The sequence below is a fragment of the Anabrus simplex genome, chromosome 2, assembly GCF_040414725.1.
Source record: "Anabrus simplex isolate iqAnaSimp1 chromosome 2, ASM4041472v1, whole genome shotgun sequence".
NCBI lineage: Eukaryota > Metazoa > Arthropoda > Insecta > Orthoptera > Tettigoniidae > Anabrus > Anabrus simplex.
Genome location: NC_090266.1, coordinates 1,180,089,917 through 1,180,116,960, shown reverse-complemented (window position 1 = coordinate 1,180,116,960; position 27,044 = coordinate 1,180,089,917). Strand labels below are relative to the sequence as shown.

Sequence of the window (27,044 nt, the reverse complement as noted above, 5' to 3'; positions counted from 1 at the left end):
AAATCAAATTATTTAAGAAAAACTAGGTAAAAACAGAAAGGAAATCTGCCACCTGGGCGACTGACCTAAATGCAAATCATTGATTGATTGATTGATTGTGGCACACTTCCTGATGTCAGCCCTCTTTGTTCCTGCGGTGGTTGGTTGTATGATGATATATGTACTGTAAATGAAGAGGAGTATATTGATAGGAACACAAAAACCCAGTTCCCGAGTCATAGTCGGAGGAATTAACCAGGTGCAGTTAAAATCGCCGACCAAATGCCTCGTCTCTGACTATTCGACCAATGAGGCGGACTTCAAAAGATATGTCGCCACACCTCGAAGCGCTGTCATGAAATGAGATTTTTGATTTCTAATAATAATAATAGAGCCTCCGTGGCTCAGACGGCAGCGCGTCGGCCTCTCACCGCTGGATACCGTGGTTCAAATCCCGGTCACTCCATGTGAGATTTGTGCTGGACAAAGCGGAGGCAGGACAGGTTTTTCTCCGGGTACTCCGGTTTTTCCTGTCATCTTTCATTCCAGCAACACTCTCCATTCTCATTTCATAGCATCTATCAGTCATTAATAAATCACTTTGGGAGTGGCGACCCCATCGTACTAATAGCCTATATCTGCTTCATTCATTCCATCCCTAACGCGGTTAATGACTGGAAAACAGGTTGTAGGTATTCATTTTCAATAATAATAAGAATAAGAATAAGAATAAGAAGAAGAAGAAGCCGTCTTATTCAATCGTCCTCAAACGCCAGTGACCTAAGCTGTTATCGAACTCACTATTTTGCTAACTGAAGATTAATGAAATTTCTGTATAATCGGTAAGTAAAGTGAACTCGTGTCCTCATCGCCATATTGTTATTCACTCATATATATCAAACTTATCTGATTGCCTATTTTACCAGAGACTCCTTACTGAAGTTATTTTGAAAAACAAGTTCACTGTTTTCCGAGGGCGTAAATATGTTACATACTATATTTGTGTAAAATACATCAAAATGTGGTCGTCTTCCTACTTCAGATATTGGAATACTGTTTGTGATACTCAGGGTCTATTAATGAGTCTACATTTTTTTTCCTACAATGTATTGAATCCCTTAGTCAATGAGATAAGATCCACATTTTTGTAGAGTATATTGAATCCTTCCGTTCACTTATTCCAACGATGTACGGAAGCCAATTACTTAACGCGGTTTACGTGTTTCTGATGAGGTCTAGGAAGAATGGGAAGCGGCATTGTGTTATGTATCGCACGTATTATGCAAGTGTGCAGAAGCTTCGTGAAGCATCGGCAATCGCGGAGTGAAAGTGGAGCATTCCACTAGGAAGAACATTCCTCCTGAGACTGACTCGCACTTCCATCGTAAGGAATTTACAGCCGGCTCTCTGCAATCTACTTACATACGTGTGTAATTAAGATCAATGCATCAGGATACTCACCGTCGAAAAATAAAATGGTAATAATACGATGGGTTTACCGTCCGCCAGCCTCAGTGGCACATTCGGTTGCTTGTTGGGTGACCGAGCTCGATAGCTGCAGTCGCTTAAGTGCGGCCAGTATCCAGTACTCGGGAGATAGCGGGTTCGAACCCCACTGTCGGCAGCCCTGAAGAGGGTTTTCCGTGGTTTCCCATTTTCACACCAGGCAAATGCTAGGGCTGTACGTTAATTAAGGCCACGGCTGCTTCCTTCCCACTCCTAGCCCTTTCCTGTCCCATCGTCACCATAAGACCTATCTGTGTCGGTGCGACGTAAAGCAACTTGTAAAAAAAAAAACTTATTGGGTGCATGATAGCAGAATGACATTGTCATTAGCTCCTAATCGCATCACATCGGATTCAAATTCTGGCCAATGCATCTGAACATTTAAAAAATCAAAATTCACGTCCGTATGGTTTCGATTTCATCTGAAATTGGAGATCCCGTGGTTATCACGATATCATTTGTTCACTTTTAACGTATAACACGTTTTTTTTTTCGAAGGAAATACTTAGCCAAAAACTGGGTTATTAACAGCAGTATAGCACGTGCATGTACTGTACTCTGCCATGGCATAGTTACCATAAAACGTTAAGTACAAGAAAAGTGTGTGAAAAGTGAGCCAATTTATACCTATTTACTAGAGCTCGGAAGTTGAAACCTATAAATTGCCTAAAAATACCTCTACAAACGCCTATAAAATTAACCTTTTATAAGGCGGTGAGAATTATTTTCCCACCTCGGTTTTTTTTGCCATATCTGGGCGCTGGGAGTTTATTTCCCATGTATTGATGTGTGCTGCACTCTTGGGAATATCTGTGGAACTATTCTGATCTCCTTGGAATCTTAATCCTTAGCTTCTTTGGAAAACAGATGAAGAGCGATATTGTGTCAGCGCAACGCCTGATGTGAACAAGATTTATGAAGTGAAAATAGGGTAAAAAATCAATATTTTATAAGTCTATATACTAATTACCTGAATTTTCTTTGTTTATTGTGCATTTTTCTCATTTGGTCTGAGATTATTTACTTCCTTTTACCAACTGAAGAGTTCTGAGTTATAAATTTCTCCCACACTGTATGTGGGAATATGCTTCCCATACCCCGCGTAGCTGTCCGAAATATTTTTGCTAAATAAAAAGTGAACTAACTGAACTGAAATTGTGTCCGTAGGTGGGAAATATATTCCCACTTCTAAATGGCAGACAGCAGGCGGTAGGAAGTATGTTCCCATCGTATTACTGACCTTAGCACTGGATTGTTTTTTTCTGTCAAATTGTATTATTTAGCAGTTATAGAGCCTGTAAATAAAGTTAGTTAGAAAGGAAAGTGTTTTATTGAGTACTGCCTTATAAAGGGTTAAAAAAGGACACGCAAACTGGCAAAAAGGACGTAAAAATTGCTACCCGAATTCATACAAAACATTAGTTTTAATTACACTTACTGAAGGAATATAATGTATAAAAATACAAAATTCTTGTGATATGCAACATACATGAACAAAATAGGTCTTTCAGACGTTGTGTATTTTTAGATTAACATAATATTAAAAAGGGAATTACGTGGGTGTTTTTTGCAAGTTGCTTTACGTCGCACCGACACAGATAGTTCTTATGGCGACGGTGGGGGAAGGGGCTAGGAGCGGAAAGGAAGCGGCCGTGGCCTTAATTAAGGTACAACCCCAGCATTTGCCTTGTGTGAAAATGGGGAAACCACGGAAAACCATCTTCAGGACTGCCGACAGTGGAGTTCGAACCCACTATCTCCCGAATACTGGACACTGGCCGCAATTAAGCGACTGCAGCTATTGAGCTCGGTACCCGTGTTTGTTAAAAATGTACTTCCAGAATTAAGAATGAAATACTTTTTCCACCTAGAATGGATTCAGCGAACCCGTAATGGACATCCTGGAGAAATAAATTCAAATTAGTATAACTGGAAGTCCGCCTCTGTGGTGTAGTGGTTAGTGTGATTAGCTGCCACTCCCGGAGGCCCGGATTCGATTCCCGGCTCCGCCACGAAACTTGTTAAGTGGTACGAGGGCTGAAAGGGGGTCCACTCAGCATTGGGAGGTCAACTGAGTAGAGTTGGGTTCGATTCCCACCTCAGCCATCCACGAAGTGGTTTTCCATGGTTTCCCACTTCTCCTCCAGGCAAATGCCGGGATTGTACCTAACTTAAGGCCACGCCCGCTTCCTTCCCTCTTCCTTGTCTATCCCTTCCAATCTTCCCATCCCCCACATGCCCCTGTTCAGCATAGCAGGTGAGGCCGTCTGTGCGAGGTACTGGTCACCCTTCTCAGTTGTATTCCCGACCCAAAGCCTCACGCTCCAGGACACTGCCCTTGAGGTGGTAGAGGTGGATCTCTCGCTGAGTCCGAGGGAAAAACCAACCCTGGAGGGTAAACAGTTTAAGAAAGAAGTATAACTGGAATCACATTTGCCTTAACCACAATGGAGTTACAGAAATTCGAATTTGAAAACCTCATCTTAGTTAGACACTTCTCTCCATGTTTACGGATGATAATGATTCATACTTGAAGCAAGTGAGATCTTCCTCTTCAAGTGGGAAACCACTTCGAGGATGGCTGAGGAGGAAATCGGACACCCCTCTACTCCGCTGATCTCCCGAGGCTGAGTGGACCCAGTTCAAGTCCTCTCGTACCACATTTCATATTTCGTAGCAGAGCCGGAAATCGAACCCGGAGCTTCGGGGGTGGCAGCTAATCACACTAACCACTACACCACAGAGGCGGACGGGAATAGTCTTACCTGGCACATCCCACGTCGAATACAGTAGCTGTCGTCATGTTGGCGTACTAGCAGGGATACTGCATTCTAACACATAAAGTCTTCAAAATGCCCACTATGTGCCTGAAAGCACCTCTGAATATGCCACCTCACGTTCGAATATTCCAGACATTCAACGTATTCGATGACAACCTTGTACCACACAATGGCGAAGTACAGCAATGTCCGTAACGGCATGCCTGACCCGAAACTATCCCCTTTTTTTTAGCTGGGAACTGAAGCAGACTTAGCTCGTAAACGATCGACCGTACGAAATATATTCATAGGGACTCCCTCCTCCCCCCCCCCCCCCGATTACTTCCCATATGTAGCCTATAGGAACACCCCGTATCATAAGCAGACCGATATTCTGTTACAGAAACATAACTATAAATGACCAAAGCTTATAAAGTAACACACCCACTCAGAAACGTTATTGTTATTATTATTATTATTATTATTATTATTATTATTATTATTATTATTATTATTATTATTATTATTATTATTATTATTATTATTATTGTTGTTGTTTCCTCCTTAATCTGTTTACTCTCCAGAGTTGGCTTTTCCCTCGAACTTAGCGAGTGATCCCTCCTCTACTTCCTCAAGGGCAGTGCCCTGGAGGGTGAGACTTTCGGTCAGGGGATACAAATGGAGAGGAGGACTAGTACCTCACCAAGGCGGCCACACCTGCTATACTGAACAGGGGCATTGTGGAGGAATGGGAAGATTGGAAGGCATAGACAAGGAAGAGGGAAGGAAGGGGCTGTGGCCTTAAATTAGGTACAATCCCGGCATTTGCCTGGAGAAGTGGGGAAACAACGGAAAACCACTTCCAGGATGGCTGAGTTGGGAATAGAACCTTCCTCTACTCAGTTGACGTCTCTAGGCTGAGTGGACCCCGTTCCAGCTATCGCACCACTCTTCAAATTTTGTGGCAGAGCCGGGAATCGTGCCCGGGCCTCTGGGGGTGGCAGCTAATCACACTAACCACTACACCACACAGGCGTACGATTACTATTATTATTATTATTATTATTATTATTATTATTATTATTATTATTATTATTATTATTATTATTATTATTATTATTATTATTATTATTACCGGGTGAGTGGCTCCGCGGGTTGAGTCACGTAGCAGTCAGCTTGCAGTCAGGAGACAGTGGGAGACAGGCCACGGAAGAAGGCTTATACTTCAATTCGCATAGCATGTACAATCAAAGCAGACCGCCGGGCTGAATGGCTCAGACGGTTGAGGCGCTGACCTTCTGACCCCAACATGGCAGGTTTGATCCTGGCTCAGTCCGGTGACATTTGAAGGTGCTCAAGTATGTCACCCTCGTGTCGGTAGATTTACTGACACGTAAAATAACTCCTGCGGGACTAAATTCCGGCACCTCGGCGTCTCCGAAAACCGTCAAAAAGTAGTTCGTGGGATGTAAAAATTATTATTATTATTATTATTATTATTATTATTATTATTATTATTATTATTATTATTATTATTCGATTCTCCGTACTGCCAGATATTTAGGAATTGCAGGAGGGTTGTTATATGACTATAATGGTACATGCAGCTCACCTCCACCGCGGGTGTGCCTGAAAAGAGCTGGACCACCTCGCGATGAGAACACGAGTTTCCATGGTCCGGCTCCGCGGCTAAATGGCTAGCTTGCTGACCTTCGGTCCGGATGGTCCCGGGTTCGATTCCCGGTCGGATGGGTATTTTAACCTTCAATAGTTAATTCCGATGGCTCAGGATCTGTGTGATTATGACGTCTTCGTCATTAAAAATCGTCATAAATATGGCGCCATCCTCGCAGGCGCGCAAGTCGCCTATGCGGTGTCAACTCGAAAGACCTGCACAAGGCCTCTTCGGAGGCCACACACCATTATTATTCTTTGTTTCTGCCTTTCTTTCTTTCTTTCTTAATCCGTTTACCACCCATGGTTGGTTTTTCCCTCGGACTCAGCGAAGTATCCCACATTTTCCGCCTCGAGGGCAGTGTCCTGGAGCGTGAGACTGTGGGTCCGGGGATACAATTGGGACGGAGGACCAGTACATCGCCCAGGCGGCCTCACCTGCTATGCTAAACAGGGGCCTTGTGGGGGGGAGGGGATAGACAAGGAAGAGGGAAGGAAGCAGCCGTGACCTTACGTTAGGTTCCATTTGCCTGGAGGAGAAGTGGGAAACCACGGAAAACCACTTCGCGTATGACTGAGGAAGGCATCGAACCCCTATCTCTTCAGTTGACCTCCAGAGGCTAAATGGACCCCGTTCCAGCCCTCGTACCACTTTTCAAATTTCGTGGCAGGCTGGGAATCTCATCCGGTCCCCCGAGGGTGGCAACTAATCATACTAACCACTACACCACCGAGGTGGACGCCATTATTATTATTATTATTATTATTATTATTATTATTATTATTATTATTAATATTATTATTATTATAAGTAGACCAATGGTTACCAGTATAATTATACACACTAGCTGTTACCCGCGGCTTCACACACGTGGAATTTTTCTTTGTGTCTATTCAAAGAACTTACAACTCTGGAAATTACGACCTTTTGAAAAAAAATATTATTTTATCGGTATGATGGAGACCCAAGGTATGTCTGCCAGCTGCCTTGAACAGTTAATATAGTGCCTTCAATGATACTGTTACGCAGTTATTTGACCTGTAATCTTGTGCCATTGCATAGGTTTGAAGGATTCAATTTGCGCAACAATGTAACTTTAAGGGGACATCAGCGCTCCATGCGAGACTTCAGTGAGGCTTGCTTGTACGAGCTGAGGTGGAGGAGTGCGTGTAGGGTATTATCACCTACATACTTCTTAATGTACACTACCGTACTGATTGAAGATACGTATTGCAGCATATAAATTATAGGCTGCTATTAAATTATCTCGCTTACTGTGCGGTTTATTTGTGTGTAATATTGTGAAGCTTTATACCATATTGGTTCATAAACTTTGCTGTTCGTCGACCCCGTAAAAGGCTTTTTTGCACAGCGAAGTCATCTCCATACACGTCATGAAGGCCTTTGCTCCCAAAAATTAACCTGGTGTAGGCTGAGTGAACCTCAGGGCCCTGCACAACTCCGGAAGTGGAAATCTCGTTTCTTAAATTTTTCAATTTTGTGGCGGGGAATCGAACCCACGTCCTTCCGAGCGAACCGATCACGCCTTTACCGCCTCGGCCAGGCAGCTCCTATAGTATTAGTCAAGATACGCGTAAATGAAGCTTAACCCATTGTGCTAAATGTAGCTGTTAAATTAATGTTTACAAAACATACTACTCAATTTTTGCCTGCTGCCATTTCTTGATGGGTACAGTACTTTTGTATCCATCTCTTGGCACAGGCCAGAGTAAAGTGTAGCTTTCACCGAAGTCCCAGTCTCATCCATGGCTGTGTCAATATGGAAGCTGCTGGGGTATGGGTGGTGCTGAGTAATGGCATTCAGAGCACGACTAGTGCATCTGAGTGTTATGAAAGGTGTTGCTCATAGGGTCAGTCGTGCTGCAATAGCACTTTCTGACCCAGTGAGGAAAGCAATGGCAAACTACCTCACTCCTCGTCTTGCCTAGTACGCCTGATTTTGGTGCTGCCATTGGTTTTTGCGGTTTCCTAATAACCACATAACCTTTGGTGGTGCTATTTGAGGATCCAATCAGCCTCTGGGCTGATGACCTAACAGACAGACAGACAGACAGACAGACAGACAGACAGACAGACTACTCAATTCTTTCAGAAAGTTAAGTCTTCAGTTATTCCAACAACATTATTTCTGTCGTCTTAGATATATTTACCTCCAAAGAACAAGGTGGCTGAAACGAAGCAAATAATTCACCGTCACAATCTTAACGATATTAAGGCATAGGAGTCTTTCATTTCCCCTCGCCCCTTTCTGTGATTCTTTTTGCCATCCTTCTCCGAGAAATCAGTTCTTCGCGTTTCCCTAATACTAATACGAAGACGAAGAAAAGGAAGACATTTCTTTAGATAGAATTCATATTTCCGAAGATTCTTGCAAGTTTGTGATGAAGTAATAATCGCGGATATCTCTGTTATTATTCCCCGCACGAGGTGAAAAATCTCGGAAGTTATACTTTACACACAATTTTTGTAATGTTCAGCGTTTTGGTACAAATAATATTTCTTTCTTTCTTAATCTGTTTACCCTCTAGGGTTGAATTTTACCTCGGATTCAGCGAGGGATCCCAACTCTAACGCGTGAAGTGCAGTGTCCTGGAGCGTGAGACATTGAGTCGTGAGATACAACTTTGGAGGAGGACCAGTACCTCACCCAGGTGGCCTCACCTGCTATCTTGAACAAGGGCCTTGTGGAGGCGGGGATGGGAAGGTTGGAAGGGATAGACAAGGAAGAGGGAAGGAAGTGGCCTTGGCCTTAAGCTAGGTACCATCCCGGCATTTACCTGGAGGAGAAGTTGGAAACCACGGAAAACCACTTCCAGGATGGCTGAGGTGGGAATCGAACTCACATCTACTCAGTTGACCTCACGAAGCTGAGTGGACCCCGTTCCAGCCCTCGTTCCACTTTTCAAATTTCGTGGCAGAGCCGGGAATCGAACTCGGGCCTCCGTGGGTGGCGGCTAATCATGCTAACCATTACACTACAGAGGCGGACATAAATAACATTAACTGAGGAATTTGACATTTCCTGTTTTGGCTCCCTTTGCATTGCTACGCCACTGTATACAAACCAAACCAAATCCCTTTGCGTAAGAGCTCCCAAGGGCCTTGGCCTACCAAGCGAATGCTGCTCAGCCCGAAGGCCTGCACATTATAATGTCAGTTGTTGTGTGGTTAGTATAACGAATCCTCTCGGCCATTATTCTTGGATTTCTAGACCGAGGACCCCATCTCACCGTCAGATTGCTCCTCAATCGTAATCACGTGGACCTCGAACCAGCCCTCGGAGATCCAGGTAAAAATCCTTGACCTAGCTGGTAATCGAACCCGGGTCCTCCGGGTAAGAGGCAGGCACGGTACCCCTACACCGCGGGGCTGGCGCTGCGCCACTGTATACTAATCAAATAATATACCGCTTATCCCTGAACTTTACCGAGTTTCGAGAAATTCTGGTTAGCCCTTTTCCCAAGATGCCTTTAGAAACAAACAAACAAACAAACAAACAAACAAACAAACAAAAACTGAACTTAAAGTAATTACGACTTTAGTACCTATACCTTTCTTTCCTTCTTTCTTTCTCTCTTTCTTACACTGTTCATCGTCCACGGTTGGCTTTTCCCTCGGACTCAGCGTGGGATCCCACCTCCACCGCCTGAAGTGCAGTGTCCTGGAGCATGAGACTTTTGAGTTGGTGATACAAATGGGGAGGAGGATCAGCACGTCGCCCAGGTGGCGTCACCTGCTCTGCTTAACAGGGGCCTTGTGGGTGGGGGTGTATGTAAATATTGGAAGGGATAGACAAGAAAAACCGGGCAAGTTGGCCGTGCGATTAGGAGCGCGCAGCTTTGAGCTTGCATCTAGGAGATAGTGGGTTCGAATCCCACTGTCGGCAGTCCTGAAGATGGTTTTCCGTGGTTTCCCATTTTCACACCAGGCAAATGCTGGAGCTGTACCTTAAGGCCACGGTCGCTTCCTTCCAACTCCTAGGCCTTTCCTATCCCATCGTCGCCATAAGACCTATCCGTGTTGGTGCAACATAAAGCCACTAGCAAAATAGACAAGAAAGGAGGCGGCCGTGGCCTTAAGTTAAATACTATCCCGGTATTTTCCTGGAGGAGAACTGGGAAACCACAGAAATACACTTTGAGGATGGTTGAGGTGGGAATCGAACCCCCTCTACTCAGTTGACCTCCCGAGGCTGAGAGGACCCCGTTCGAGTCCTCGTACCACATTTCAAATTTCGTGGCAGAGCAGGGAATCGAACCCGGGCCTCCGGGGGTGGCAGATAATCACACTAACCACTACGCCACAGTATTACTTGGAGTTACAGAATGAAAACACTCCATCCCTCCAAAAATCTCGCCTTCTTTACAAGGCACGCCACGATCTAAACGAGCGACCCTGTATTTATTAACACTTCACTCAAGAACAAAGAAACAAACATAAATCATATCGACCATAATGTAGGCCCTATAGTTTAACACTGGAACAGTAGCTACAATGGAAAACAACACTGTAGGAGACTTTAACCAGTGTTATAACTGGGTGTGGGTAAAACGATGGCAAAGGGACTGAGACTTAATGAAGTATGGTAAAAAGGCTCGGTGAATTGGATTCTCTATTTAAACGACACACTTCACCTTTCCTGACTATCGTAGGGTTCAATTCAAACCGCGACGTATGAAGTGTAAATATTTAAGAATCATGCTTGAACTGGCATCCATCGTTCGAATGTTGTGACAGAAGGTAAATGTTACATTAAGTGTACATGCTCATCAGATGTTGAATGTATCTCCCAAGATTGAGAAATATTATATTGGTAGCATTAAATTATAAATTGTGTATCCATCTTATAAATACGGAGCTGTCTTCTAATTGGACCAAACAACTGGTTACATGTGAGTTACTAAATTGTCGTTAGTTAACCATAGCAAGAACATAAACTTTGAAACTTATTTAAACTTCATACCGTGTTACTTTAGGTGCAAACTACGTAATATGGGACTTGTTAACACAAAGGAATGAATAATCGATCAATCTTAATTGAAGTGATTATACAGTTGGTAGTAAATTTAGTACTGCTATCTGTAGGACACTTCGCGCATTAAAAAGTAAACAAACTTGATTTTGGTTGCAAAGCTACATCTTAACGTATCTGATAGTAATAAGTGTACAATTGTGTTGTTAATAGTTAAGTTGTCATTGTTCATAATTTGAAATGGCCATAATGTCCGTGAACTAGGCAATTAATACCCCTTATGTGGTAAGTACTGAACCTAATTGAATCGTAAAGGAGTTACAGCAACTTAACAAATAGTTGGCATGACCAGAAAACTGATTGGTACCGGTACTTCTTATTTTTATTATGTGTCTAGAATAAAAGAATGAATTATCCAGTCGTTTACGTCTTTTGTGGTATTTTCGAAGACTTTCGGGGCGGATGGTAGTTCTTTGTAGCCAAAGCTAAACTGAGAACTAAGGTTAGGTTGTTGGTGTTGAAGCTTGTGACATCAATCGTATTACCTATGGCTTGAGTGAAGAACTAGGTACCAGTCGTTGAAACGTGCGTGTTCAATATTAAGAGCGTACAAATAATAGAACCACAAGTAATAGAAGATACGAGATGCAGTTGATTGATATGGATACTAAATTAGTGCAGTAAGCTTGTAATTGAAAATAAGTTTTCGTTCTTGAGAAGTACCAAGGGATATACAGAGGGGAATGTTCGTCGTTTATTGTATTGTATTGTTGTTGTTGTTGTTGTTGTTGTTGTTTGCTTTAGTAAACCTGTATATAAATATTAATATATTTTCTTGGAAGGAACCAAGGGTTTGTGTCGGCCGTGAATTTTACATTGTTTTAGTTCGTGTACGCAAATAGGTTAGGCTTTGGAAGGTTTTCTTCCCTATGTTTATGATAGGTTGTTGTTGTTGTTGTTGTTGTTTGCTTTAGTAAACCTGTATATAAATATTAATATATTTTCTTGGAAGGAACCAAGGGTTTGTGTCGGCCGTGAATTTTACATTGTTTTAGTTCGTGTACGCAAATAGGTTAGGCTTTGGAAGGTTTTCTTCCCTATGTTTATGATAGGTTGTTGTTGTTGGTGGTGTTTGCTTTAGTAAACTTGTACATAAATATTAATGTATTTTCTTGGAAGGAACCAAGGGTTTGTGTCGGCCGTGAATTTTACATTGCTTTAGTTCGTGTACGTAAATAGGTTAGGTTTTGGAATTTTTATTCCCTATGTTTATGGTAGGTTCTTATCATTGTTGGTGTTTTTGTTGTTGTTTGCTTTAGTAAACTTGTGCATAAATATTAATATATTTTGTTGGAGGGAATATCAGTGAATTTCACATTGTTTTAGTTCATTTACGCAAATAGGTTAGGCTTTGGAATGATTTCTTCCCTATGTTTATGTTAGGTGGTTGTTGTTGTTGTTGTTTGCTATAGTAAACTTATACATAAATATTAATATATTTTCTTGGAAGGAACCAAGGGTTTGTGTCGGCCGTGTATTTCACATTGTGTTAGTTTGTTTACGCAAATAGGTTAGGCTTTGGAATGATTTCTTCCCTATGTTTATGTTAGGTTGTTGTTGTTGTTGTTGTTGTTGTTGTTGTTGTCGTCGTTTGCTTTCGGGGCTATTAATGCCACGGTTATGAGTTCAATGTAGACCAACTTAGTGAGTCTTAAATTTTTTGTCTTACGTTAGGACCATTATAGCAGGAGCAACCGAGGGCTTAACTTCCTGAACTCAGTTCTATTAAACATTGAAGTTAGCTTTCTAATGGCAGCATGGTCATATCGTCACATGCCCCTAATGATGTAATTATATTGTTATTGTTTGTTTTAGTAAACTTATACATAGATATTAAATACTTTTCCTTGAAAATACTACTGGCTTTACGTCGCACCGACACAGATAGGTCTTATGGCGACGATGGGATAGGAAAGGCCTGGGAGTTGGAAGGAAGCAGCCGTGTCCTTAATTAAGGTACAACCCCAGCATTTCCCTGGTGTGAAAGGGGAAACCATGGACAATCATCTTCAGGGCTGCCGACAGTGAGATTCGAACCCACTATCTCCCGGATGCAAGCTCGTTTCTTGAAAATAAACAATGGTAATGTAGAAAAGAATGAAGGTAGGTTACGTAAGTCCGCCATGAATATCACATTGCCTTAATTTGTTTACGGAAATCTGTTTGGCTTCCCATTGCTTTATTTTCAATGTTGCGGTAGGTTTATCTTGTTAGTGTTTGGTTTCGGGACTGCGTACGGCGTGATCATGAACACCTATATACTTAGTTAGGGTGAAATTTGTCTATTAGTCAGAGCTATAATAATAATGTTATTTGCTTTACGTCTCACTAACTACTTTCACGGTTTTTCGGAGGCGCCAAAGTGCCGTAATTTAGTCCCACAGGATTTTTTTTTTGCTAGTTGCTTTACGTCGCATCGACACAGATAGGTCTTATGGCGACGATAGGACAGGAAAGGGCTAGGAGTGGGAAGGAAGCGGCCGTGGCCTTAATTAAGGTACAGCCCCAGCATTTGCCTGGTGTGAAAATGGGAAACCACGAAAAACCATTTTCAGGGCTACCGACAGTGGGGTTCGAACCTACTATCTCCCGAATACTGGATACTGGCCGCACTTAAGCGACTGCAGCTATCGAGCTCGGTCAGGATTTCTTTTACGTACCAGTAATTCTACCGACACGACGCTGATATATTTGAACACCTTCAAGTACCACCGGACTGAGCCAGGATTGAAATTGCCAAGTTGGGGCCAGAAGGCCAGCGCCTCAGCAATCTGAACCACTCAGCCCCGCAATAGTCAAAAATAATTAGCTGTAGTAACCGAAAGCTAATTTTCCGTAGGCCTACTTTTTTAAATATTGAGGATACGCTTTTTGTCCGCTTGTGTAGTGTAGTGGTTAGTGTGATTAGCTGCCATCCCCGGAGGCCGGGGTTCGTTTCCAGGCTCTACCACAAAATTTGAAAAGTGGTACAAGGGCTGGAACGGGGTCGACTCAGCCTCGGGAGGTTCCCACCTCAGCCATCCTCGAAGTGGTTTTCCGTGGTTTCCCACTTCTTCAGGCAAATGTCCGGTTGGTACCTAACGTAAGGCCACGGCCGCTTTCTTCCCACTTCCTTGTCTATCCCTTCCGATCTTCCCATCCCCCAACAAGGCCCCCTGTTCAGCATAGCAGGTGAGACCGCCTGGACGAGGTCGTCCTCCTCCTCCTCCTCCTCTTAATTTGTATCCCCCCGATCCAAAGTTTCGCGCTCCAGGTCACTGCCCTTGAGGCGGTAGAGGTGGGATCGATCGCTGAGTCGGAGGGAAAAAACAACCCTGGATGATAAATGGATTAGGAAAGAACAAAGAAAGAAAGAAAGAAAGAAAGAAATAATAATAATCATCAAGACGAACCGTGCTGTATGGGTAGCGTGCCTGCCTCTTACCCGAAAGTCCCGGGTTCGATTCCCGTCCTGGTCAGGGATTTTTACCTGAACCTGAGGTCTGGTTCGAGGTCCACTCAGCCTATGTGATTAGAATTGAGGAGCTATCTGACGGTGAGATAACGGTCACAGTCTAGAAAGCCTAGAATAACGGCCAAGAGGATTCGTCGTGCTGACCACACGACACCTCGTAATCAATAGGCCTTCGGACTGAGCATGGTCGCTTGGTAGAAAAAGACCCTTCAAGGGCTGTAGTGCTGTGCGATTAGTTAGTTAATAATAATAATAATAATAATAATAATAATAATAATAATAATAATAATGGTATTACGTACCCCAATTCCCTCTTACCATTTTCGGAGACACCGAGATGTCAGAATTTTGTCCCGCTGGAGGCTGATGTACAGTATTTGAGCACGTTCAAATACCACCGGATTGAGCTGGGGCTCGAACTGGCGAACGTTAGCTCAGAAGGCTAGCACTCTACCGTTTGAGCTTCTCAGTCCAAGTCATCTGGAGAGATGTGGGTTCGAATCCGCTGCAGGAAGTAGAGAAAATTTGAAACGAAACTTCATCTTCTGTATTGCCTCATGACCGTGCGGTTCACATAGTCATGTTAATTCCTGCGGGCGCAAAGGTGGCCGGACATAGAGTTAAACTGCTCTATCCTACTGCATAGGGGGGGGGGGGATTCTTACCAAGAGTGCATTGAGCGAGTTGGCCGTGCGGGTAGGAGCGCGCAGCTGTGAGCTTCATCCGGGAGACAGTGGGTTTGAACCCCGCTGTCGGCAGCCCTCAAGATGGTCTTCCGTGGTTTCCAATTTTCACACTGGGCGAATTCTGGGGCTGTACCTTAATTAAATCCACGGTCGCTCCCTTCCCACTCCTAGGCCTTTCCTATCTCTTCGTCACCATAAGACTTATTTGTGTCGGTGCGACGTAAAACAAATTGTAAAAAAACTGTCCGCCTATGTGGTGTAGTGGTTAGTGTAATTTGCTGCCACCCCCGGAGGCCAGGGTTCGATTCCCGGCTCAGCCACGAAATTTAAAAAGTGGTACGGGGGCTGGAACGGGGTCCACTCAGCCTCGGGAGGTCTAATGAGTAGAGGTGGGTTCGATTCCCACCTCAGCCATCCTCGAAGTGGTTTTCCGTGGTTTCCAACTTCTCCTCCAGGCAAATGCCGGGATGGTACCTAACTTAAGGCCACGGCCGCTTCCTTCCCACTTCCTTGTATATCCCTTCCAATCTTCCCATCCCCCACATGGCCCCTGTTCAGCATAGCAGGTGAGGCCGCCTAGGCGAGGTACTGGTCGTCCTCCCCAATTGTATCCCCCGATCCAATGTCTAACGCTCCTGGACACTGCCCTTGAGGCGGTAGAGGTGGGATCCCTCGCTGAGTCCGAGGGAAAAGCCAGCCCTGAAGGATAAACAGATTAAGTAGAAGAAGAAGAAAACTTTTCAAATTTCGTGGCAGAGCCGTGAATCGAACCCGGGCCTCCGGGGGTGGCAGCTAATCACACTAACCACTACACCACAGAGGCGGGCATTATTATTATTATTATTATTATTATTATTATCATCATCATCATCATCGGCAGCGCTGAAGATGGTTTTCCTTAGTTTGCCATTTTCATACCAGGAAAATGCTAGGGCTGTAGCTTAAAACCCAGATATGCCTACCGTCCTTTTAAGAGGACGGCTGACACTCTTCAGTCATTGTTGCTTGACTATAATGAGTTTGGTTTAACAATGTTGCAATATTGGTGGAAAAGGTATGAATTTGTCCACTACCCATTTTAGCTTAGCTGAATGAGTGTATGTGTGTGGTATGCATCTCTAAACAAAACCCATATTACAATAATGGAAGACAACGTGCGCCGACAAATTCAAAGGTAATAAGATTGTTGCAAGTACCTCACTGATTCTTTTGTCATACCTTATACTCTATTGGCATGCAAGTTTTATGTTTCGATATCAGGTAATGATTTTCGTTCATGGTTGTCACGCCAGTGACAGGAGAATATAGGTGTGGTATAAAAAGGACAGTAGGCAAATGTGGGTCTACGATAACCTTAGTTTTGTTTTTCAGGTTTGTGACTCTTGATGAAATAGTGAGTGCACTGGTGAAGATAATGACAGTTTTAGTAAAACTGAGATGTCTACTCACTCTGCTACGTGTGAAGGCATCACTGATGAAAGTTCTGGAGACGAAGAAATGATAAATGTGAACTATCTGCCCGGATTTCAGCTTCGTTTAGAATTTTAAATAATTTCAAGTACTGAAGTTGAACATGAAAGTGAATGTACAGGAAATGGATAATAAGAAAATACATTCAATCGTAATATTTCTTTGAGGAAACAATACACTTGGATGGAAGGGGACCTCTCTGCAACAAATGTTCAGTGGACATATATGGCTTCCTTTTAGTCTTGAGAACGCTGATTCCAGGTACGATCAAACAAACCATATCATCATGCGGTGCATAATTTGTCACAAGAAGGCATCCATGAAATGTGAGAAGTGCGATGTTGCATTACATATCAAATGCTTTGTGCAATACCATACAGAAAAGGACTAAGACGTGTGATGTCGTTCATCATTTAAGTGTGAGAAGTATTTAGTATACTAGAAATGAAATGTGTTGCGCAGTACCACAATGAACGATAACATTCAAGTGAATCATTTTGAAAATTACTTCAAATACACATAGGTGTTCTTTCCTTTTATGGGCATATATCTATGTGTGTGTGGGAAGACTATAGTATTAGTGAATATTTCTTTTACTATTGTACACAATACCGTAAAATAAACAAATGACAATTACATAAATGCTACCTTATTTGCTATAATGTACATGTGACTAATATACTCCTTATATGCCTACTGTCCTTTTAAAAGCACACCTCTTTCTGTCTGAATTAATATTTTTTTCTTCCAATTTGAGGTTTACCTGTACTGACTCATGCATTATTTTAATTATGTAACAAAATCATGAACCCACTCAAAAAAATCGGGGCATGTCTGGGTTAAAATAAGGCTAGGGCAGCTACTTTCCCAATCCTAACTCGTTCTCATTCTTCCATCGCCGAAAATCTTCGATGTATTAGTGCGACGTTAAAACATGTAGCAAGAAAATTGCGTAAAACTACAAGCTAGCTTGCTTACTTTCTATCCTGCTGTGGTTTTCCTTTACCGAGCGAGTGGCTGGCTGCGCAGTTTGAGCCACGTAGCTATCAGCTTGCATTCGGAACCCCACAGAAGATCTTTTTCTGTGGTTTCCTATTTTCACACCAGCAAATGCTGGGACCATACCTTAATCAAGACTACTGTGGCTTCGTTCCTACTCCTGGCCCTTTCACTACCCCGTCGTCGCCATCAGACCTCACTGTGTCGGTGCGACGTAAAACAAACTGTGGTTCTCTTTCTTCCGCTGCTATTTTCCACGCCCTGGTGCGGTCGCGGGTGCAAACTGTATCTAATATGTGGACTTGGCTCTGTTACATGGCCGGATGCCCTTCCTGGCGCCAACTCCATGTGAAGAGAATTTGTCACTCTTGCGTGTTTCTGTGGTGGTTGATAGTGAGGTATGCCGCATGTAAATGAGGAAGTGTGTAATGAGGCAGACACAAATACTCAGTCCCCGAACCAGACGAATTAACTCGACGGGGCTAAAATCTCGTGACCTAACCACGAATCGAATCTGGAACCCCCTGAACCGAAGGTTACTACTCTGACGATTCAGCCAACGAGTCGAAATTTCTATCCTGCTGAGGATAGCCTTTGTCCTCAACTCCTCCAGGGGTCTCAGTGGCCTGCACGGAAATGTTAGTGTTCTCTTTTAAATTCGTTATCGATACGGTGTAATGCTGCTACGTATACATAGTATCGGCGTGACGTCAGTGTTGTATCAATAGCACTTTTAGAGCTAGTTTGTGTAGGAATGAAGACATTCGTCTCCGCTTCAGCATTTGCTTATCTTGTACACTAAGCCTGCTTTTCGAGCTTCTCACTTAAAGCGTTATTTGATACCAACAACACGGGTATTTGTAAGAGCTTGTTTGCTTTTTTCATCAACATTAGGAGGCAGTATCGTCTTTGTCCTCTACGACTAGTGTAACGATCTTACGAAGAATCTATCACGTAAACGTAGAAATTGACTCCTTACATGCGATAAGTGTGATATTGAACATTAACAGGTTAATGGAGACATGAAACGTGCCATTCTCAGTAGAGGATAAAGTCAATCGATGTTACTATTTTCTATTTACACCAGACCAATGAATGACTTGGTCGTTGTCTGTATGTTTATATCAAACTATGATGCTCATCTTATCTTCCTGTGCACTTACTACCTGTTATTTGTCGCTGATAACACGTATCGGTGTAATATCTGTGTGTATATCATTAATTGTGACCAGGAAAAGTAAAGAAATAATTGAGACTTTGATAAAGAAACTCGCTGCATTCGTCAAAAGTTAAACTGAAAACTCGTTTCGCGGATGATCGTTGTCCTCCTGTTCACACGACAGCCGGTTCGATTCCGGCTCGAGTCCGTGACATTTAAACATGTTCGAATGAGACAACAACATGGGCCTATGACCTAACTGTTAGGCCCCTTTAAATAATAATAATAATAATAATAATAATAATAATAATAATAATAATAATCATCATCATCATCATCAATGCGACAACGCTCCTGTTGGACAAAATTCTCTTAAAATGTATGGCCGTTTCCTACCTAATCGTCACCTAAACTCTCGCTGAATACTCCCCTGTGCTCAGGAGCGTAGCCAGGATCGGCGATGTGGGAGGGGTATACATAAAAACGGATGATAGAACACACTGAAGGTGCTTGTACGTGTGTGGTACGCGCATGCAAGACTTGTCATTATAAGGACACTGATAAAAGTGAATTATTCAGATTGCAGTACACTACAAAATCTTACATTAAAATACAGGACAAGAACAACCAACAATTTTACAGCGAATGGTATGTTCTGCTTACAATCTAAAATCCAGCTTTCGAGGCTTCTTAGAAAATAGATTCAACAGATCTGTTGGTTCTACTATTATGTCCCTGTATGCTTATTTGGTTTATTGTTTGTTTCTGTTTATTTTTTGTTTGTAATATTTCCATGGGGAGGGTTTGGGGTAACACACACACCATGGGAATAATTAAGTAATTTCACCAATACTGTATGATAATTCCCTTTTATTTTTAGGATTAGCCCTAATTACTTTAACCATAATTCAATGATGACGCGATATTACACGAGAGGGGACTTACCAAGATCTCCTAATAAAAGGGTGAACTTTATATGTAGAGCTTAAATCTACCGCACTATTCTGCCATATTAGAAGTTAGTTAGTATAGGTGATTCAGAGTATGAATGTTCAGCTGGTGTATGGGATTGTTGTCATTCTAATGATACACTTAAATATTCTTAACTGGTATGTTAAATTTTTCCTGTGAAAAAGAAACCTAGCACTCTGGGGGTCTCCTAAGACCATCACTGCAAACTAAAATATGTTCATTCCTCCCCTGAAGGGCTAGGCGGGCCACTTAGACAGTGACGCCGTCTCTAATGCCGGGAGATTTCGTACGGTGAAGGAGATGCACGGAGAAGGTGAGGGGGTTGGCGGCCGTTTCCTGTACCAGGAATTGTCCCGGCATTCTTCGTAGTGCAGGAGAACGGAAAACCACGGAAAACCATTCTCAGGACAGCCGACGGTTGGGGCCAGCCGTGAGGTCCAGCTCGGTCCCGTCTCCCGAATGCAGAAGCGTAGAGCCACGGTAGAGCCGTGGCCACTCCTCCTCTGCTCGGTTGGCCGGTCAGAGTGCAGAGCTGTTGGACCACGGACCAGCCGTGGCTACGTATGGGCCGAGACCCACTCTGCATCTACCGACCCAAGAGACCATCAGCGATTGAAAAGATATAAATGTAGTAGTAGTAGTAGTAGTAGTAGTAGTAGTTCAGGAAGGGACGAAGTAAATGAATATTTGCAACGTAGGAACCAGGTAAGGTTCAAAGTTGTGGGTGACATCCGAAGTCTGCGAAGCGAACTGCCTGATAAGAGATACGCTGTACAAGACCTTCATTCATGTCTTAGAGGAAAGAGGGTGTCTGGGACATGATAAGGTTCCCTCGTACGACGACGGTAGGTGTGGCAGGGTGAGTGGGAGGTGGGGGGGGGGGAAGGTGCACAACGCAATCATATACCTGACATCCTCCTCTTACTGTATCGTATCTGTGTTGGGGCTTACAGTCTCGTTATATTTGAGACCAGAGGAATGGCATGCCAGAAAGGAAATTTATCTAACTCCCCGGCTACTGTACATCTCGACAATATTCCGACTGGCTGTCCTACTGGGCACGCAGAAGTAATGCCATCTATAGGAAACGAATGGCAACAGAGAAGACAAAGAACATCAAAACAAACAATAGTCAATATAATGTTACTGTTGATCAATTTCATAGGCTTTCGATGTTGTAGACTTTCATATTTATTCTTCCTACTCTGTGATACGCCGGGAGAGCTAGCGGGTGCGGTTAGAGGCGCGCAGCTGTGAGCTTGCATCGGGGAGATAGTGTGTTCGAACCGTAGTCTTGGCAGCCCTTGTTTTCCGTGGTTTCCCATTTTCACACCAGGCAAATGATTGGGCTGTACCTTAATTAAGGCTATGGCCGCTTCCTTCCCACTCCTAGGCCTTTCCTTTCCCATCGTCGTCATAAAACCTATGTGTCAGTGTGACGTAATGTAAAAAAACCTCCTTGATATTAGGGTATCCAATTTAAAGGGAGTCCTTCTTCCTACTTCCACGACGTTCCTTCGCGATTTTGATAGTCATATTTACAATTCCCCTTGCTGATGTGGGCTGAGGACCACGTGGTTTTTCACCTGAAGACAATCACGATAAGAACCACCACCAACGCCAGTTAACACGATTGGACTATATTTCCATGTCGGAGATGCTCGGCGTTGACATGGATTAAACAACAAAACTCTAAATTATGAATTTCTCTGTTATCACAGCCGGTACGTTAAAACTGTATAAACCGGGCGAGTTGGCCGTGAGGTTAGGGGAGCGCAGCTGTGAGCTTGCATCCGGGAGATAGTGGGTTCGAACCCCACTGTCGTCAGCCCTGAAGATGGTTTTACGTGTTTTCCAATTTTTTTTGCTATTTGTTTTACGTCGCACCGACACAGATAGGTCTTACGGCGACGATGAGACAGTAAAGGGCTAGGGGTGAGAAGCAAGTGGCCGTGGCCCTAAGCAGCCGTGGGCTTAATTAAGGTACAGTCCCGGCATTTGCCTGGTGTGAACATGGGAAACCACGGAAAACCATCTTCAGGGTTGCCGACAGTGGGGTTCGAACCCATTATTTCCCGAATACTGGATACTGGCCGCACTTAAGCGACTGCAGCTATCGAGCTCGGTTTTCCCATTTTCACACCAGGAAAATGATGGGGCTGTACCCTAATTAAGCCCACGGCTGCTTCCTTCCCGTTCCTAGGCCTTTCCTATCCCATCGTCGCCATAAGACCTATCTGTGCAGGTGCGACGTAAAGCAAATAGCAAAAAAAAAAAAAAAAAATAATAATAATAATAATAATAATAATTTAAAAAAAATTGTATTTTCTATAACTTTTGTAACGTAGTATTTATCGTTAGGACCACCAATAAAGGTCTGCACACACCAACGCGGGTCGCGGGAGGCGGAAGCGGGAGCCGGAGCGAAACGAAACGTACGATCCCGCGGTCGCTGCGAAGTTCGTCTTTGTCTTTACACAGACCCATGGAAGTTCATGTGGACACAGATAAGCTAATCATTAGAACAACGTGCATTCCGCACAATTTCCTGAGAGAAAAGTCAACATATTACGAAGATTTAGATCTACCAGAATCGGGACTGGGAGCCTTTGAAAATGTTGGCAATGATGCACGACGAGCACCCGCTGATCGTGAGAAATTTGTGGAGTTCTTTGGCATGCATAACAACAGCGTAGCCTATAGATAGTTTTAGTATACATCTTGCCGGGCTGAGTGGCTCAGGCGGTTGAGGCGCTGGCCTTCTGACCCCAACTTGACAGGTTCGATCCTGGCTCAGTCCGGTGGTATTTGAAGGTGCTCAAATACGTCAGCCTCGTGTCGGTAGATTTACTGGCACGTAAAAGAACTCCTGCAATTACTCCACCTAACTTATTAGGAATAGACCGTAAAATTGCATATGCGAAAAGGAAATATCATTCGGGTTGAATATGAACAGGTGTAACTAAAGGGTTAGCAGGAGTAAAATTATCAGGATCTCCTAGTATATAAGGTTCGAGAAGAGTTAATAATAGCAGAATGGCAACTATAATGATGAAACCAAAAATGTCCTTAAAGGTGAAATAAGGATGAAATGGAATTTTATCCGAGTTTCTATTTAAACCTAAAGGGTTATTTGACCCTGTTTGGTGTAGAAATAAGAGATGAATTATAACTATTATAGCAACAATGAATGGTAGAACAAAATGGAAGGTGAAGAATCGAGTGAGGGTAGCATTATCAACTGCGAATCCCCCTCAAACTCATTGCACTAAATCAATACCTAAATAAGGAACAGCTGATAGAAGATTTGTAATCACAGTTGCTCCTCAAAAAGATATTTGGCCTCAAGGGAGAACATTCCAATCCTGAACCATCTGAGTATATCGAACAGATTGTTTATAGATTATCTGGCCACCTCAATCCTCACTTCAACCTTGGTCCATAGTTTTAAAAACTTGTTTCCCCAAAAATAAAGGTAGATAACTAACTCCATACGTTCTAATAAAGGGTATAAACCATATTGATCCTAACAAATTAGATACTATAAATATCTTTAAGGATAATAAGTTATAAGATAAAGAAAATTTAGATACCTCATACCCAAATCAACCCCCTAACACTCTTACAATTAAAGCTAATAATTTTAAAGTAGTTGGTAAGCAAATCATAGAAGGTGATGGAAATATAACTCAACATAAGCTTCTGATTACTTCCTCCTTCACTTGTCCTATTACTTAGAAGTAGTTTAGTGGAAAGCGGTGCAGGTACTGGTTGAACAGTTTATCCTCCTCTTTCCTCAGGAATTGCACACGCTGGTGCTTCTGTTGACTTAGCAATTTTCTCTCTCCACTTAGCAGGGGTATCATCAATTCTCGGAGCCGTTAATTTTATTACCACAACTATTAATATTCCGGCACCTCGGCGTCTCCGAAAACCGTAAAAGAGTAGTTAGTGGGACGTAAAACAAATAACATTATTATTATTATCATTAGTATACATCTTATATGTATCTGAAAGTTTACGAACGGAGGAATATGTGCAAAATAGTTGGGCACAAACAGTGATAATTAAAGAATTGATACCTACCAGGTATATGCAGTTCTTTTCCTATTTCATCCCACAACATACCTTGCTTCCTTACATTCTTGTAATCTTCATCACTCATGTCGTAAAGCATTGAATGTTTCTTAACGCACTCTATCAACTGTTCAGTCGTCCGGTTCCATGGCTAAATGGTTAGCGTGCTGTCCTTTGGTCACAGGGGTCCCGGGTTCGATTCCCGGCAGGATCGGGAATGTTAACCTTAATTGGTTAATTTCGCTGGCACGGGGGCTGGGTGTATGTGTCGTCTTCATAATTTCATCCTCATCACGACGCGCAGGTCGCCTACGGGTGTCAATTCAAAAAACCTGTACCTGGCGAGCCGAATTTGTCCTTGGACACTCCCGCCACTTAAAAGCCATACGCCATTTCATTTCATTTTTTCAACTATTCAGTCGCCATTGCTACTGTCACACTGAATGCGGGACGCGGGAAAACGCTGCATGCTGCAAACTGAATATGGCTCGCTGCAATCCCGCCATGTAGGCGGGAGAGTGACGCACCGTTATGAATGGATCCATAATATCCTGCTGTGCTCATAATAGTTCGCGACGGGATCGTTCCCGCTTCCGCTCCCGCATCTCGCGTTAGTGTGTGCAGACCTTCTACGAAGATATTTGATAATTACATCTTCGGCCTTCCCCAAAACTACCATTTCATCCATCGCGAATAAAATTGTTCCCCGATTTTACATACCGAATTTCATCAAATTCTGTTCAGCCATATTCTCGCGATGACGAAAAATTAAAAATCGCATTTCCTTCTTACTGTGGACAAGACCAATACAGAAATACCATTATTTTTCAAAAATTCTGAGCAATGTATAGACAAAACTCTTATTTTATATATAGAGATCGTCAGCGAATCACAGCAGTTCGGTTACCGGTATATGCGAACCAATACGTTAGAGTACTAAGTTATGAGTCCATTGCTGTTATTGGACTGAACTACTTGAATGGCCGGTGCAGTGTCAACAATTGAAATGGAATAAAATGTGAAACCCATTGTAAGACAGTAAAAAAAGTTCGTTACCGAGCTAGTTGGCTATTGGTATTACGAACCGCCTCCCTCCTTGCTTGCAATCGAAAGATTGTGATTTCGATCACCAACACCCCCCCCCCCCTCCACCCACAAATCGGCAGCCATGAATATGGTTTTTCATGGTTTCCCATTTTCACACCACGCAGATGTTGGGCTGTACCCTGATTAAGGCTACGGCCGTTCTCTACTCCGTCCCAGCTCATTCCTACCTAATCGTTGTCTGAACAGTCTCTGAACTGGTTCGACATTAAACCACTTGAAAAAATATGTTTGCGTTGCGTAGTTTGGTTCTCGGCTCTCGTCCAATGCTCAAGGTTGCAGAATCGCATCCCAGCGCAGTCGCTTGTTATTTAAGAATGTTTAAATGCGAGATATCCGTGTCAGTATGTTTCCTGGCACAATAAGGTCAAAATTCCGACACGCTGGCATCCCATAACGCCAATCACAATTGAGTGCTTGTTACACACATTATTATTATTATTATTATTATTATTATTATTATTATTATTATTATTATTATTGGAGCCACCGTGGCTCAGGCAGCAGCGCGTTGGCCTCTCACGGCTGAGTTCCGTGGTTCAAATCCCGGTTACTTCATGTGAGACTTGTGCTGGACAAAGCGGAGGCGGGACAGGTTTTCCTCCGGGTACTCCGGCTTTCCCTGTCATCTTTGATTCCAACAACCCTCTCTACTATCATTTCATTATATCGGTCAGTCATTAATCATTGTCACAGAGGAGTGCGACAGGCCTCGGCAGCCGGCACAATTCCTATCCTCGCCGCAAGATGGGGACTTCATTCATTCCATCCCTAACCCGGTCAATGACTGGAAAATAGTTTTTTTGCTATTTGCTATTTGCTTTACGTCGCACCGACACAGATAGGTCTTGTGGCGACGATGGTACAGGAAAGGTCTAGGAATGGGAAGGAAGCGGCCGTGGCCTTAATTAAGGTAGGAAAATAGTTTATTATTATTATTATTATTATTATTATTATTATTATTATTATTATTACTAGGGCAGTTCTGGCCAGGCATAGGGCTAAATTTCATACCCCATTTTGCCCCGAGGTTACTTTCGACCCCTCAAATTGCCTTGGTTTCTTGCACGGCGATGGCTTTGCTCCTCTGTGGCTCAGGCGGCAGCGCCCCGGCCTCTCACCGTTGGGTTCCGTGGTTCGAATCAGTGTCACCCTATGTGAGATTTTTGCTGGACAAAGCGGATACGGGACAGGATTTTCTCTGGGCATTCCAGTTTTCCCAATCATCTTTCATTCCAGCATCACTCTCCAGTATCATTTCATATCATCTCTCAGTCGTAAATCATTGCCCCAGAGGAGTGCGACGGGCTTCGTCAGCTGGCACAATTATTATTATTATTATTATTATTATTATTATTATTATTATTATTTTGTGCTACATGGTACGGGCCGTGTAGCTGTAATCTTGTATTCGGGACAGAGCAATTTCGAAGCGCATGGACTGAATTATTGGAGATGGTCCACCGTGGTTTCCGAACCTCCTACCAGGCAAATGTCGGGGCTGTACATTTTTTTTTTACTTTTTTTTTTTTTACAATCTGGTTTACGTCGCACCGACACTGATAGGTCTTACGGCGACGATGGGATACGAGAGGCCTAGGAGTGGGAAGGAAGTGGCCGTGGCCTTAATTTGCCTGGTGTGAAAATGAGAAAACACGCAAAACCATCTTCAGGGCTGCCGACAGTGGGGTTCGAACCCACTGTCTCCCGGATGCAAGCTCACAGCTGCGCGCTCCTAACCGCAGGACCAACTCGCCCGGTGTACATTATTAAGGCCACAGCAGCTATCTTCTCCGTCCTAGCCCTTTCCTACCTCGGTGTCGCCAAAATCCTATGTCAGTGCGACGTTAAACAGGCAGCAAGAAAACATACTTACATAACATGTTTTGTTTCAGGTCAGTTCAATATTCTGAGGCTGCCGTGATCTTAAAATTGAAGATCGACGGTCGGCGGAATTGGTACACAAGCAGGACAACTACTGTTAGTCAGCCATATTTCAAGTAAGTAATAGGCCTAATATAAATAATTTATTCACTTATTTTATTAATAACATAATGGCATATTTGAACACATTAAAGCATGATAATTAGTGTGCAGGTAAGTTTCTACCAGGGGGAGAGATTCTCCTAGTTACACGAGACATACCTGGAC

The 27,044-nt window shown here is 43.2% G+C and overlaps 1 protein-coding gene across 3 annotated transcripts in view; it reads left to right on the top strand.

The window, feature by feature from the left end:
• Delta (neurogenic locus protein delta) overlaps positions 1–27,044 on the top strand; it is a 1,656,387-nt gene that overhangs the window by 1,596,010 nt on the left and 33,333 nt on the right. For all 3 annotated transcript variants that reach the window (XM_067142151.2, XM_067142152.2, XM_067142155.2), the window contains one exon: positions 26,789–26,893. In XM_067142151.2, coding sequence (XP_066998252.2) covers positions 26,789–26,893 — 105 coding nt within the window. The remainder of the gene's footprint in view (positions 1–26,788; positions 26,894–27,044) is intronic.